Raw genomic sequence first — 16,195 nt, forward strand, 5'->3', positions numbered from 1 at the left:
CTCAGAGGCAAGAGTCACCTCTTAGCATCCTTTCCTAATCCCCATCATCTGGTGAGGGGGGAGATGCTGGTGTCAAGGTGGAGGGGCTGATGTGATGTCCCTGCCTGCTGCTTGCACCCAGTGAGCAGGGATGCAGGCAGGGACGGTGGTTCGGCAGCAGAGAGGGGCAAGGACTCTGTTATGGAGGGGCTGAGGATGATGCTGTGGAGGAAGGCACTGAGTGAAGGGCCATAGGAAACTGGAGGTGTGAGGGAAAGCCGCTTTGGTGCTGTTAATTCATTTATCTGGTGAAAGCTGTCCTTACCCCAGCCTAAAGGTTCATCAAAGCCAAGAGGCTTTGGGCTGAACTTACACATGTGGGAAGACAACAGTGATGAGGACTTAGGAGAGTGAGCAGGACATGAACCCAGGGCTTGCCTCCTCGTACCCAGATGTATTCAGCTGCATCTTTGCTGCTGGGACCTCTCCCACCCTCACTGCGGTGTCCTGAGGCCCTGCAGTGCCTGGGGTGTTAGAGATGTGCTGGAATCTGCTCCCAAGGCTCTGCAGTGGGATGTGGGCTTCCCCTGGAGCAAGGCCATGGGAAGAGGGGAGCAACACCTCTTCTCCTCAGCTGTACTGCTTGAATTTAGCATCACTGCGTGGACCAGGAGCTTGGCCCCCTCTCACTCTGGAGCTGCTGCCCATCACCACCTCCACCCTCATGAGCCCTCATGGAGAGGACACAGGCAGGCGCCATCCTCTTCTTCCTCCACTCAGATTTGCCTTTCCCTGTCTTGCCAGGCAGTGGCAATGACGTGGCTGGGACCTTTCCCACCTTGCTCTGGAGGCTGTGGGCACAGGCAGCACCCAGCACCCCTGGAACTGGGATGCGGGACTACGGGCAGCTGGTAGGAGCAGGGGGGAGCGAGTGACAGCCCTCGGCATAATACATAGCAGCATCACACAGCACCTGCCCACCCATTGTCAGCTGCTTTGTAGGCACCTGAGCAGAGAGGAGTTGGTTGGAAAAGGGACACAGAGAGACCCCAGGCTGCATCAGAGAGAGTTTCTCCCATGTAAAGGGATGAAGCGAGGGAAAACATGAACGCAGGGGTAGGGAAATCCAACAAAACCAAGTGTATGAGCGGTGGCTGAGGCTGAGCTGCAGCCTCCCAGCACCTTGGGGGGCTCACTGGTACTTCCCCTGCAGTTTGCAAACAGGGTAAGTGAAGCATCAAGGGTTTAGGTGCTGGGGGGGCCAAGGGAGCAGCACCCAGGTTTCATCCTTCCAGCTGGGGAAAGGAGGCAAAGGGCATGAAGGTTTCCTCTGTGTGGGGTTTGGGAGAGGGAGGAAGATGGGGACATGCAGAAGTGATGCCTCTCCTGGGTAGAAACCAGGTTCCGAGTGACTGCAGTGGGTTTGCACCTTAATTATTTCCTTTGGCTCTGCTGTTGTGTCCTTAAAGTTGTTAAAAGGGCAAAAGGGAGAGGAAAAGCAAAGCTGACATCCTGCCCATGGGCTCCAGACGCAGCTCACAGAGCACAAATGAGCGGGCGCGGGATGGAAGCGCTTAAAAAGAAACTTAATGAGATTGGTATGCAGGCATCTGCTTCCTATCAATCATCATCTGGTGTGATACGGAATGGGAAATGTCATCTGTCTAATGACTCTGATGAAGAAAAAGAGCCCCGAACACACACACGCACATCATGACCCAACAAAATTCCAGAGCCTGGGATGTTTGAACTCTCAGAAATGTTCTGTCGATGGAAAAACCCCAAGTGACACCTCTCCCAGCTCACTATTTTTTGCCTTGTTTTATTTCTTCCCCCTCTTTTTCCTTTCCCTCTCCTTTCCTCTGGTTATATTTAACCTTTGTGTTAAATTAATCTTCTCTGTTTATTAACATGGAGCTCTGAGCCAGGCTCCTTCCCCCTTGGTTCCACAGCTCAAGTGTTTGCTCCAGGCCAGTTCTTCCTGCAGGAGTTTTCCTCTCTCCACCCCTGCAGGAGGAGAAGGTGCAGCTCTGCAGCCAGCCACAGATTTGCTTTTCAGCTCAAAGCAGAGATGCTTTGGGCTCCCCTGGTTCAGTTCCCCATCAGTGAAGGGGAGCATTGAGCACAGGAACAGGGGGGTGCTGAGTTTGCATCCCTTCACTCTTTCAGGTCCCTTAGGAAAGCTGTTTGTGCTCAGCTCCCATGGGAACATCATCTCCAGGGTCTGTGAAGTGGGGAAAGGTTGGAAACCAAATATTTGGATCCTTCTCTGGCTTCACCCACGTTGGGGGTTTTTGGTGGTTTAATCCTGGTGGAGCTGGAGGAAAGGGGCAGAGAGGCAGAGGTGATGCTCCTGCTCCCAAAGGGCATCGGTCCCAGTGGCTTCTTTTGGTCCTTCCCTTGGGGGGATGATGCTGTGATCCCTGCGGATGCAGGGCTTGGTTCCCGTTTCCTGTACCCCTTCTGCTGAAAGAACCAGGAATTTTTCCTCAGCTCATTCCCTGGCTCTTCACAATATCACCTCCTTGAGCTGAGATCAAACAGGGCTTTCCAGCGAGCTTCTGATGGTTTGGGATTTGGGATGCATTGGCCGCTGGCAGCCTCCATCCCCTGCTTGGGGTGGTCTGTGGGCAGCAGGTCCCCCTTCCAGCAGCACCCCCTGCTCCCAGTGCCCAGGGGATGCCGGCCAGGGCCAGAGGGTAAGGGGGAAAAGATCCAGTATCAGGAATGGCAGAGCCTTAGCTGTGACCTTGGTGGGGTGTTGGATGTCTGTGGCTGGAGGATGTTGATGTCAGGGGCTGGAGGGAGCTGCAGGAGAGGTGGGAGGGAGGGGACAGGGGAGAAGGATGCTGGGGCTGGGTGGAAAAATTGGTGCCATTAAAACAGGAACATTTGTCCTTCTGTTGGGAACTGCACAGGGCAGAAGCCATGAATCCTGGGAATGGCGCTACCTGCATGGCTGGGGCTGGGGGACCCCTGTCCGACAGCTCCGGGCTGAAGGGGACAGGCTGAGCATCTCTGGGGACAGGAGCTGGAGGCAGATGTGACAGGAGGAGCTTTGCCGAGGGGAAGGCTAGGCAGTAACAGGAGTTTTGTCCTGGGTCCCCTCCTGGTTTTAAAAGCATCACCTTGTCTCCCTCTTCCACCTTCCTTCCTTCCTTCCTCCCCCACCCTGTTCGCTGCCTTCACACCTCCAAAACCTATTTTGGGCCATCTGATGAATCCCAGATGCCTCGGGGAAGCAGCAGGAGCCGTGGTGCACTCCAGGCGCTGCTTCGCGCCGCTTCCTTGGCAATGCCCCCAAGCTTTCACAAGCCAAGGGAGCGGGGGAAGGAAGGGAGGAAGGAAGGGAAAAGGAGGATAACACACTGGTAAATGAGGCTGGTCCTCAATAGTGAGATGGTTTGGGGAGCGGGGAAAAGAATCCCGCCTGGTCCTGGAGGGAGGTGGTGATGGTTGGGAATAGAGATGGGATGGATTCACATGGTTTGGGATGGCACTTGGGGCAGGGGTTATGGCTTGGGAGAGCGGATGAGGGCGTCCATCTGGATGATGGGACAGCCCTGGGAGATGTCTGCCACCTCCTGAGCATCCTTCCCTGGTCCAGGTGAAGGAGGAGGCAAGGAGACCCCTGTAGGAAGGGAGCTGGGTGAAAGGGGAAGCAAGTGCTGACGTGGTTCTCCCCTGTGCAAATGGGGTGGAAGTGGGTGGTTAACGTGAGACCAGCATCAGCCCTGCCTGCCGACAGTGACCGACCGCACTGCTGGGCTGCTGCACTCTGTCACCTTCTGCCCCAGGGAGCTCAGCTGCAGCCACAGCTTCACCTGCTCCATCTGCATTTCCTTGGGGTTGGTGTAATCCTGCAGCAAAGGGGGAGCTCAGCCCCTCAGAGAGGCTGCTGGGCACTGTGGGACATCAGCTCCTGGCATAGGTGAGCTGTGACATGAGCCGCTGGTGGGGCTGATGTGTGAAAGGTGGGGGCATCCTCAGCATGGGGATTTGCTTTGGGTGGCAATGCAGGAATAAAGCCCATGGGACTGAGGAGTAGGGGCTGGGAGAGGGTGGGTGGGATAAAGAGAGGTGGTCACGCTCCCCTCCAGCTCTCTGAGGCAGGACATGGTGTTTTGATGTATGTGGGTATGAATATAGCATCTGCGCTCCTGGGAGGAGTCTCTGGGTACCAAGAGCTCAGCCTGGTTTGTTGATGAATATCCAGCTGTGATGCTTTTGCAGCAGATAAGGAAGGCTGGGGAGAAAGGCATTAACCTGCTGGGTTTAGGCAGCTGAATAGCACAGCTCCGGAGGAATTCAGTGAGGAAAAGCATCCCTGGCTGTGTTGGATACAAGGAGGTGGTTTCCAGCATCTCCACCACTCCATGCTCTGCTTTAACCTCTCCGCCTGCTCTCACCCTCCTGATGGAATTTGATGTCTGCTCTTTCTTGCAGGTTTTTTGTCAACTTCCCCTCGGCCAAGCAGTACTTCAGCCAGTTCAAGCACATGGAGGACCCCTTGGAGATGGAGAGGAGCTTGCAACTGCGGAAGCACGCGCGGCGGGTCATGGGTGCCATTAACACTGTGGTGGAGAACCTCAATGACTCCGAAAAGGTCTCCTCCGTTCTGGCCCTGGTGGGCAAGGCCCATGCCCTCAAGCACAAAGTGGAGCCCATCTACTTTAAGGTAAAAGACAGGGGTAAAAACATATCTCTGGGGTGCTTTAGGAATTAGGTAGAGGGCAAGGAGAGAGGGAGCTGTGGTGCTGCCTGTCCTAGCCTGGAGGGGGTTGGCTGGTCCTGGGGGTTGCTCCCCATGCAGCTGAGGTGTCCCACTGCGATGCTGTCCCATGCAGATCATCGTTCCTAAGTGCAGCCAAGCTGGAGCATCGGTATCTCCTGCTCAGGGAAGCCTGCCTGCCTGTGTCCTGCCTGCAGCCCCTCCAGCACGGCTGTGGCTCTATGACCCCTTCTGCTAGACGTGCATGTAGAAGGGACTGAATGGAGGAGATGCTGGAGCCTGCAGCAGCGCCCCATGGTGCTGGGTGTGCTCCTGCCCCCTGCCCCGGCAGGCTGGTTACCTCCCAGACATCGACCTCAGAGCATCGCTATTCCCAGAGCTGGGTCACAGGAGGAGTAGGAAAAGCCCGGTTATCGAGTCCCCGGTGAGTTATTAACCCCTTGGTGCCTTCCAGAAACTGACCGGCGTCATGCTGGAGGTCATTGCTGAGGAGTACGCCAACGACTTCACCCCGGAGGCGCACGGTGCCTGGACCAAGATGAAGGCCCTCATCTGCACGCACGTGACGGCGGCGTACAAGGAGGTGGGCTGGGCGCAGTACCCCACCGCCACCCTGTGAGCGGCCCCCGGGCCGGGCGAGGGGCAGGGAGGGCTTCACTCACCCCAGGACTTCACTCTGGTCTCTGCTCAAGGTCTGTGCTCGGGCTGGGGAGCCCGCGAGGGCCGGCTCCGTTGGCTGCCCACTCACAATTGGATCTCCAGGGGGGTTAAAACCTATCTCAATAAGCCAAACTAAACCAGAACCACGAAGGGTGAGGGTGGGTCGGGGTGAAGCGGTGGCAGGGGATGCTGGAAGGGGATGCAGAGCACAGAGGGAGAGCGTTTGGTTGTTGTTGCCTCCATCTCACTGTCCTGGCCTGCCCGTCACCACCTCCCACATCCTGCGCCTCGCTTGCTCCAGCTCAGAGCCCTTTGCCCAAGCAGCAGTGCCGTGCAGCCCCATTGATGATGAACAACGTGACCCTGGTTTTCCATGCACAGCCCCCAGGGAAACCTGGCTCCTTGCTTTTGCGGGCGTGATGCTTACGGGGAGCACCGGCTGGCACTGAAAACACTTTGCTTTGCACTTTCTCTGCTCCCCTGGCAGGGTGACAGGGCTGATGGCTGCGGCCAGAGCCATCCCATCACCTGCACCATGGGCTGGCAGCAGCCCTCTCCTCTCCCTTCATCCATAGTCCCTCTCCTTGCTTGGCTGCTGCAAATCCACCCAGGGCTGGAGGGAGCAAGGGGATGGGCAAGATGTGCTCCTCTGTCATTAGAGAGGGAAGAAGGAAGAATCATGGAATGGTTTGTATTGGAAGGGACCTTAAAGCTCCTCCAGCTCCAACCCCTGCCACAGTCAGGGACCCCTTCCACTGGAGCAGCTTGCTCTAAGCCCCATCCAGCCCACCCTTGATGGGCTTGTGGGGCACACACTGCTCCATCGCCCTGGGAGCTGGGGTCTGTAGGTCTGTCCAGCAGCCAGCAGCACGGTGGTGCAGGGATGAAGGGCTAGGGCAGCTCTGCCCCGCACGGTGACAAGGGATGCTCAGGATGTGATCAGTGTCCTGTGGAGCAGACACAGCAGGAGGGGCTCCTGGGTGTGAAGGGAGGTCCCTGCTCTGTTAAACCAGTCAAGAACTTGTTGCTTAGAGCATGCTCCTGCCCTCTTGGTGAAACTGGGCTCCTTCAAATAAAGTGCCTGGTAGGAACCAGCCCTTGCAGGAGCCGTGTCCCTCCTCAGGGGCTCCAGTGCCTGGCAAAGGCCTCTTTCCCCCCCCCAAAATCCAAGCCGTGGCTGCAGGGCTTGCGGCGCTCATTCTGCTCCAGCACCGGCTGTCCCTGGAGCTCTGGGTGAGCTCTCTTGGTTTCTGCCTCAGTTTCCCCTTCAGTTACAAAAAGGAGGAGGAGCAGCCCCGATGCCTCTTGCACATGTGCTTGGATCAATAGGATGCCTGGCAAAGGGTTGGGGGTGAGGCATCGGATGTGCTGGGAAGCTTTGGCATCCTCATCACCCAGCACTGCCCAAAAGGTCTCTGATGGTTTTGAAGCGCCAGCATTAAGGGCAATGTTCCCTATTGTAGTGGGAGGGGGGTTCCCTTCTGAGATTGGCTCTGGCCTCACTACCCCTGCCCTGGTGTTTTGCTTCCAAACTAAGGGGCTCTTGATGGGGTTTTCCACTTTGTTCCACGGGCTGGAACAGCAGGTTCCGGCTCAGCATCCCTGTCGGGCCCCAGCCCTGCCCCTTCCATCACTCATGCCCAGATGCTGGCAAAGGGCAGGTTGGGGAGGGCTCTAAACCTCTTGGCTGTGTTCCCCAGGGTCCTGGGACCAGGGTTAGTCTGCAAACAGCCCCAGGATCCCACTAATGTCACAACAACCCCTCTCTGGCCTTGCTGTTCTTTCCTCCTGATGTCCCACAGTAAACCAGGTGGAGAAGAGCAATGGAGCATAGAGGGTTGGGTGAAATACCAGCTCAGGGCACCGTTGTCCTTGGCAAGGTGCAGGGGGTTAGCAAAAGGACAGGCACAGGGTGCAAGTGATGCTGCTCTGCTGCTGTCATCTAGAGTCAGCACCCCCAAAACTGAGCCCAGCATCCTGAACCAGTGACAGCACCAGAGCTGGTGCCTCTGGCTCATGTCTGAGCGCAGTTGGCAGAGGCACCCCTCAAAGAGCAGCTGCTGCTGGGGTCAGGATTAGGCCCACGCAGATAGGAACAGACCTGTTCAGTCACTGACCTTGCTCCAGGGCAGGGCTGGAGAGCGATTGCCTGGAGCAGGACTGCTGGGTTGGATGGTTTTGGGGTGCATCACGAGCTGCATTGGTCCCTGCCAACCCCTCGGTCCAGCAGCGCGTATTTTCAATGAGTTCCTGCTCCGTGGATGCTGGGCCAGGCCTGTTTCTGCACAGGGGTGTCCCCCCTCAGACCAAGCTCCCATCTTGACCTTTGAGGTTAGTGTTCTCCTTGGTTTTGCAGTGCAAACCCTTCCTCTCCCTTCCCACAACCAAAACCAGGCTCGGTCGCCATCGGTAGAGGTGATTTTGGGGTGGCTGGAAAGCTCCCATGCTCATGCCCCACCTCCCCGAGTGCCTTGGCTTTGGGGGAGCAGCAGTGAGGTCGTCCCCTCTGCTCACCTTGGAATGGGGCTTGGTTTCTTCCTGTGTTTCCAACCTGTTCCCTTGCACCCCTTAGAACAAGGCAGGCGGTGACCCGGTGCAGCCGCGTGCGCTGGGCTTGGGGTTGTTTTTTGCAGGCCCATCTTTCACTAGTAACTCCAGATGTGTGCAGCTGCTGTCCCTCGAGGAGCCCCCCCCCAGCAGCCGCACTGCAGCCAGGCTAATACACGCAACCAAAAACATGTTTGTTTTTACCAGCCCTGGAGGAAGCGGGATGGAGCAGGGAGGGCAGCCAGGGCAGAGCTCGGGAGGGAGGAGATGGAGATGAAGCAAACTGCCCCCCTGGGGCTGCCCATTGCTTAAACCAGGGGAAACTCATCTGGGAGAGGTGAAAATGGGCAGCAAAAGGAAGAAACACCATTCCAGAGGGACAGGGCTGAGGAGTGATGTGCAGAGGAGCAGAAAGGGAGGCCGGGTCCCAGCTCTCTGGTGCACATCACTGTAGGGCTGCTCCCTGTTACTGCCTGCCCTGTCACCCCCTGCGCCCACTGCAGCCAGGGGGGGACCCCTAATGCCAGCTCCTATTCACTGGGGCTCAGCACTTCACCTCCAGGTGTGCTTGGGATCAGCTTTGCTCCCCTTAGTGGTGGCAGGATCTGGCCCCTGGCTCTGATGCCTCTGCATTAGCATCAGCGCTGGGCTGGGACCCACGGCCTGGGTGGGAAAGTCTCCGACCCCTGCAGCAGATGAATGCTGGGGGGGGATCTGGGATCTCTGGGGCAGGGTCCCCCCCCAGGCACCTCATCCTGGCTCTCTCTGGGGACACCACATAAACCAGTTTGTGTCCCCTCACCCTGTGGTCATCACTGTGTCCGGTCAGAGGGAGTTCAGTGCTGGAGGGAACAGGAAGCATTGAGTTAGGATGAGACATGGATCACGTCCACTGTGTGCCCCCTCCCTATGGCCAACACTCATGGCAGGTATAGCTCCATATACACCCAGCCAGCTAGAGGGACAACCCAATGCCACCAGAGCCGCTTGGACAAGGAACCCTTAAAGACCTTGTGCCACCACCCTCCATCCCCTCTTATGGTGAGACAAACCCCAGAGCCACAGGCTCTCCCAGGGAATCCTCCTGCATCTCTGCCAGTTTGCTCCAGTTTGCCCCAGTAACGGGGATCCCAGCGTCTGTGGGGCGGTGCCCAGCGACTTCAGTGGGGACCAGACTTTGTGTGGCTGGACTCTGGTGCCAGAGCTCAGCCTTCCCTGCCCCTTCCCGTAGGGAAGCTGCCCTGGAGCACTGCTGGGTAGAAGGGAACCCCATGAGCTAACCTCGGACCGACTCACACACAGGGAGGGGTAACCCCCCCGCTGGGCCTGCCCTCTTGGGCAGCCACTAACTGCTTCCCATAGCTGAAGTTGTCTCTAACTGTTGGTATGTCTTAACCAGTCCCACCGTGACCCACAGACGTGAGCCCGGCGTGGTCCCATGTAACTCCGTGTCTTTCCGTGACCGCTGCGGGTACTGTTCGTGTGCGTGTTCCTCGGCGCTTCCGTGCTGGTTTCGTGTACGATGGGTGTAACTTGTTCTTCTTTTTGTAGGTTTTTAGTATGTTTGTAACCCGACAGACTGGCGTTATTAAACTGAAACTTGTATCTTCAGTGGATGAACCAACCAACCTCCTCCAGCTCTGCTTGGCTTCTTTCTGGCGGGGTTGGGGCTGGGATGCTGGGGGAGATGTGGGGGCTGCCACATGGCTCTGTGGGTCGCGCTGTGGGATGCTGAGGAGGGGGGTCTGTGGCTGGGAAGCAGCAGCAAAGGGAGGAGATGTGCCCTGACGTGCCCTTCACTGCTCTTCTGCACCGAGGGTACTGATGGGCTCAAGTGAGAAGGGGAAGGTCTGCTCCTCCTCTGGGCTCTTTGCTTGGCTTCCAGGTACGTTGTGCAAACCTCTGAGGGTTATCCCCGGATCGGGAGCTGTTCCCATGCCTTTGCCAGCCCACCCCAAAATGCAGGTATGGAGAATGAACTACACGGGACTGGCCAGGGACTCTCCCTTACTGATGCCCTGAGGCTGGTTTGCAGCCTCCATGGCACATGAATCCAGGCAGGCACCGAGACAAAAGCTCCTCTGGATGTGAAACCTGCAGTGGTGATGGCCTCAGGATGCAGCAACAGCGACCACCAAGGACGTGAGATAGTTCCCAGCCTTTAAAATCAGCAGCAGGAGCCAAGTTTTCCATGGATCTGTCCCATGCGGCTCCCCCTGTTCCTCTCACTGTGGCTGGGTCACGTTGCATGGGATGGATCCCAGCACGGTTGGGTCATGCTGTGGTTTCCCTCCATGGATCTTTCCAGCTCCCTCCTTTGTAAAACTGGCCCATGATGTACTTGAGACCTCTGTCAGATTTGCTTGATGCTGGCCAACCTTTCCAGAGCTGTTGGCAGAGGACTTACAGATGGACAGACAGACAGACACATGTTGTGGTCCCGAAAGCCCCATTTCTGTGGGATGCAAGGCTTGGAAAAGAAACCCACGCAAGCCTTTTTATTGTGCTCTTCTCCACTGATGCCAAGTTGCATCAGCGCAAGGAAAGGGGATGCTCATCCCACCAGGGTGGTGGAAACCACCGGCATCTGGCCACAAGTGGAGTAATCCCAGTTTAGGACCCTGGTCTGAGGCTGGGGAGCGCTCAGTGGGGTCTGAGAGGGAGAAGGGCAGAGGTCGGTGCCTTGGGGGCTGCCCAAGGTCCTGGGGAGCCTGATGCTGGCTTGTCTCCTGTTGGGCTGAAGGCAACAACAGTGTTCTCCACCCTGCATGCGGTGGAATAGCTCTCACATGGGCAGGCACTTGGGCTACTTGGAGTCCCCAAGCTATAGGAGAGCCTATTTCTTTCCTGCAGTTTAGCCAAGCCCAACCTGCCATAGGCATGGGGAAGGGAACCACAGGTTAACCCCCCTGGGGAGGGGAATATCCACCTGCTTCCATCTCTTCTCTCCTGCTGTCTCTTTTTTTGAGGGGAAACTCCTTGGTGCTATTAAAGCACCGAGTTCTCGGAGTCTCCTCCACATCCTGTGCACTCTTCCAGGTGGAAGCAAGCAGACAGCAAATCCTGCACGCTGCGGTGCTCCCCATGGAAAACACTGCCTGGGAAACCAGGAGCAAAAGGGTTGGTCATCTGAGGATGGGGAGGTTGCAGTGGTGACCTGGAGCAATCAGACCTTTGCACGCTGGGCTGAGAATAGCCAGAAGCAGCAGTGGCTGGAGGGTGCTGACATGGAGCTGGCTTCCCAATGGCTTTTGAAAAGGAGCTGGGAATTTCAGCATTACTTTGCAAGGAGAATATATGGACACAGCCCTTCCCTTATTACTGGTATTTACCCCCACTTCCATCTCTTTGGGCTGGCTGTGACCACAGTCCCTGGCTGCAGCATGCTTGCAGAGGGATAAACCCACTCTGTTCCCAAGTGTCCCAGCCTGGGGTTGCTCCTTTCCAGGAGGCCCCCCTCATCCAAGCGAGATGGTGGAGATCCAGCTGCCAGAAACCACCTTGGCTGCCCCGAGAAGCTGTGGCTGCCCCATCCCTGGCAGTGTTCAAGGCCAGGCTGGACACAGGGGCTTGGAGCAAGCTGCTCCAGTGGAAGGGGTCCCTGCCCGTGGCAGGGGTTGGAGCTGGAGGAGCTTTAAGGTCCTTTCCAACGCAAACCCCTCTGTGAGTTGTGGCTCCATGGGCCTGGTGCAGGTGCTGGCTCATCTCCAGCCTGTGTCCATAACCCACCAGTGACAACCAAGGGAGAGCTGGGAGGTCACAGCCAGAAACACATCTGCAAGGAGGTTAAAAAAGAGAATATGAAGTAACTGCGCTGCACAAAGGCCATGGAAACCCAGCCTGTGGGATGTGCTGGTGAGGAGAAGTCCTCCCTTGTTGTGCTGGGTGGCACAGGGCAAGAAGCCTCTGGAGATGGAGCTTGCAGGCTCCCACCAGCTTGAAGGACACATCTCTTCTCCGTTATCCTCACCCAGATGAGCCAGGAGCTCCAGGCTTTGATGTATGAACCTCCCTATGGGCACCCTCACCAGTACGGGGGGTTTGGTGGCTCCTCGCTCAGAGCAAAGCTCCTGGAGGGATAAAAAACGGCAGGAAAAAGTCATCCCAGCGTGGTGGGGCTGACACTGAGCAGGAGCCGGCCCCTCCTTCCGCGCCCGGCTCCTCCGCAGCCGATCTGGTTTATCTGAGCGGCGCTCAATGTAAACGCTGTCAGCGCCGGCCGGGAGGAATTCCTGGGAATTTGGCAGCCAAGAGCTGCAGTAACAGCGCTGGGCTGGGGGGAAGTGCAGGGCTCAAGCTGGAGCCTCCTGCATAACTTACAGCCAGGCAAAGAGCAAAGAGAGGGCAGAGGGAGGATGAGGAGAGAACCAGGAGGAGGAGGATAGCACCAAGGGCCACGCTGGGACCAAGGGAGTGGGGATGATGGGGGAACCACACTTGCCCCATGCGCGGGAGCTGGCCCCATGGTGCCTACGAACACTTTGCCCCCCTGCCATGGAGCAGGGGCAGTGGGGACCGGTCCCGATCACCCCCTCTGGTTTTGCAGGATGCGCCCGGTGCGGGTGGAGGAAGCAGCGCCGAAGGCACCGAGGTGCTCCCGGACACCTGAACCTGCGGCGTGCCCGAGGGAGAAGCCTCCTGGGCTCCCTGCTCCCAGGCTGGGGGCAGCTCCATCCCCCGGGACGAGCACCAGCTCCACTCTCTGCGGGCAAACCAGCACAAAGGCATCCCCGCTGCTCCGCGCATTGAACCCCGAACCGAACGGCTTTGCTGCCGGGAGGATTCCCAGCCCCACGCAGCTGGGACATCCGCTGCTCCTCAGTACAAGCCCTCTTTATGGACCAGTGTGTCTGCTTTAAGGGAAGGCTTTCGAAAGCCACCCTGCGGGTGCTGCTGTTTGTATGTGGGATCAGTTCGGAGGCTGATGTTCCAAACGGCTCCTGAAATAAAATAGCCATCGGGCTCTGCTGCAGTGTGGGTTTATATTGGTATAGCACTGGGAGTAGTTTGGGGGACACTTCTCTGGCAATGGTGTGATTTCTTTAGATACTGACTTTTCTTGGTACAGTCAAAATTGGCTGGGCAATTGGTCAAAATTGGCCCTTCAGTAAACTGGTTTCTTTTAAACTCAGGAAAGCCCATGTCTCATCTGACTGCCAAGAACTGTGCATCACTCAGGGCTCCTCTGCCAGCCAATGATGATTATACTGATAATTTAACCACATATTTTACATATACCTACATATAATGTAGCCCCATAAGATGTATTTTGAGGTCTTGGTGCTGCTCAGGAGATCATCATAGAATTACAGAGTTTTTTGGGGTGGAAGGGACCTTAAAGCCCATCTAGTTCCACCTCCCTGCCAGAGGCTGGACCAGAGGCTGGCAGAGAGGTCGGGGTGATGACAGAGGAGTACCTGTAGGGTTGGGGTGTCTACAGAGATGTAGTGCCTACAGATACTGGGGTGCCTATGGAGAACAGGGTGCCAGAAAGGACACACCTGGGATGCTGGTGGTCCAGCCTCCGCTGAGCACCCATCTCCCGTGGGGTCCTACATGGAGGGATGCTGAATCCTCCCTGGCCCCAGCCCTTCCCTGGGGCTGAAGGAGGGCTGTGGTGCGCCGTCAGTAGGAGAGTGCAGCTTGGCTTGGGTTAACCTCTCTGCAGGTGGCTGCGGCCTCTGCTCAGGTGGGGATGGATCCATGAGCCCGGGAACAGCACATCCCGCACTCCGAGCAGTGGCAGCTGTGAGGCACGCAGGGCCATAGGGATACTGAGGGACAAACTGAGGTCTGGGGAGACCCTAGAGCAGCTCCAGTGCCTAAAAAGGAGCTACAAGGAACCTGGAGAGGGGCTTGGGACAAGGGCCTGTAGGTTCAGGCCAAGGGGAATGGCTTGAACCTGCCAGAGGGGAGACTGAGCTGAGCTCTTAGGCAGAAGCTCTTCCCTGTGAGGGTGCTGAGGCGCTGGCACAGGGTGCCCAGAGAAGCTGTGGCTGCCCCATCCCTGGCAGTGTTCAAGGCCAGGTTGGACATAGGGGCTTGGAGCAAGCTGCTCCAGTGGAAGGGGTCCCTGCCCATGGCAGGGGTTGGAGCTTTAAGGTCCCTTCAACCCAAACCGGTCTAGGACTCCATCATTCCATGGAGTGGATGGCTTCTCCTCTCAGCTCAGCTCCCCAGGGTCACCCAGCAGGCAGGAGGGTTCAGTCTTCTGCAGAGCTGTTGTTCCAGCAGTGAAGGTGTTCAACTCCACAAACCAGAACCACCCTGGACAGGAGACAGCCACAGCCCAGCATCTCCCAGCCTGGCCTGTGCATACATCCAGGGTCGGGCTCAGCAGGAGGAGCCCCTGGGGAAGCTGGATAAATAGCAGCGGATGAGGAGATTGCTTCCCAAAGGTCACTGCTTCCTCTGCACCGCTGTGAGTTCACCCCTCTTCAGTCCCCCTCCTCTCCACATCAGCATCCTCTGCTCCCACTGACCCCAGTGCCAGGGGGTGAAGCAGCCTCCACATCAAGCCAGGCTATTCCCAGCCTTATTGTCTGACTGGGCAGTCACTGCTACTGGAAGGAAAATCCCCAAGGTTGGACCATCATCCTATGGGATTTGCCAAAGGGAACAGGCATCCCCCTGTCTCCTGCCCTTTCCTGCTCCACTGAATCACCCCAGAGCCCTCCTGAGTGTTTATTCTTTGGGAAAGCAATAAAAAAGAAGGAAACCCCAGAAGACAAACTCCCACCAGCCTGCCTTTGGTTGCATTTGACATTGGGTTATTCCTTAATGCTTTCCCACCATAGGCCGGCCAAGGAGGGAGGAAACAGCATTTGAAAGTTATAAAAGACAAATTTCCCACTAATATCCATGTGGAAGGGTCTGGGGTGGCTCGGCCAGGATCTGGGCTGACAGTGCCTCTGAGGAGGGGACCAGGGGTCCCCCGGCTGCCCAGGATGTGGATATGAGCAGGAGTGTGCCCATGTTTGCCAAAGGCGATGGCACACGGGGCAGCCGCAGAGCACGGCACGGGTGGGCCGTGGGTGCTGCTCCCCATCTCCCAGCCCTGTGATGGCGAGGACGCGGTGACAAGCTCCATGTGCCACACAGCCCGGTGGCCCCAGCGTGCCCCGTGTGCCTTGGGGTGGCAGCGGCGACCCCCGGCGCGGCAGCAGCGGGATGGGGCGGTGTTGGGCTGGAGGGGACAGGGACGGGCGCGCTGGGCCATGGCAGGGGCTGAGCATCCTCCGCTGCTGCTGGGGACGGCTTCCACCAGCGGCGCCGAGCGCGGGCGAGGGCTGGCCCCTGCCGTTGGCCCCGGGAACGGCAGCGCTGCAGGCTCCGGAGCCGGCGGCTCCCCGCTGGCTGTGCGGGGCACAGAGGTGACGGTGGCAGCAGGGACAACCCTGAATGAGACGAGCAGGAGGGAGAGCAGGACATGGAGGTGTCCAACCGGTGGCGAGGGCTGGGGAAGATGGGTCCCCTCCATGCAGGGCTTTCCCCCTGGATCGTGTCCCTGGAGACGGGGGGATGAGGGGATGGAGGTGACAGGCTCCCAAAAGGACACAAACCCAACTGCGTGCCTGCGGGAACAAATCAAGGGGCCCTTGGGGAGCTCATGAAGAGGCAACAATGGGGAAAAAAACTTCTGGAGAACGTGGCCTGGGAGGTTTTAGGAAGTGGTTGATGTGTTAGAAAGGCACAGAAACCTCAGACTGCAGCTCCAGGATGGGACTGGGGGGGGGTTACAACACATCCATGTCCATGGATGGGACCTGCCCTGACAGCCACCACCTCCTCCCAGCCCTTGGTGGCAGCAAGCAGCTGGATCTTTCCTGGCCCCAAGCTGCTGGGACTGATCCCACGCTGGAATATTAACTGGCAGAACAGGAAGGGATGGCTCCTGATGAGATATCCCAGTCCCAGGCTTGGCACATCACACTGTGGGCTGCCGGCACGTCACCCAGCAGCATTGCTGCAGGGTGCACCCTGCTCAGGATGGGTGTCCCACAGCACTGTGCACCCCAGTGCTGTGTCCCCTGCCTGCCTGCCTGCCTCTGGGGACATTTCTGGCCGGGCTGGGCTGCGGAGTGGTTGGCACCACAGAGGGAAGTGCTCTGCAGAGCATCTCCCGGTGCTGATGCAATGCCCTGACGTTGCTGCCTTGGGGGTGGTTTTGGTCATTTCTTTTGCTTCCTCATTGCCCAACGCTCCACGGGGTTTGCACAGGTGGCAGTCACCGTCCTCTCTTTCCCTCTGTGGGCTGGCACAGGGCTCTGCCTGGCT

General features: G+C 57.7%; 1 protein-coding gene across 1 annotated transcript in view; it reads left to right on the top strand.

Annotated features, from left to right (window-relative positions):
• The window catches only part of CYGB (cytoglobin), an 18,528-nt gene extending 5,645 nt beyond the window's left edge, over window positions 1-12,883 (top strand). Inside the window, 4 exon segments of the mRNA XM_061376928.1 lie at window positions 4,426-4,657; window positions 5,166-5,326; window positions 12,465-12,623; window positions 12,625-12,883. Of these exon segments, the coding sequence (XP_061232912.1) occupies window positions 4,426-4,657; window positions 5,166-5,326; window positions 12,465-12,623; window positions 12,625-12,667 (595 nt within the window). The 3' untranslated portion in view covers window positions 12,668-12,883.
• The last annotated feature ends 3,312 nt before the right edge of the window (window positions 12,884-16,195 follow it).

This window comes from Neopsephotus bourkii, unplaced genomic scaffold, assembly GCF_033783945.1.
Source record: "Neopsephotus bourkii isolate Nb327-2 ecotype Australia unplaced genomic scaffold, CSIRO-AGI_Nbou_v1 NB_1749, whole genome shotgun sequence".
NCBI classification, from domain to species: domain Eukaryota; kingdom Metazoa; phylum Chordata; class Aves; order Psittaciformes; family Psittacidae; genus Neopsephotus; species Neopsephotus bourkii.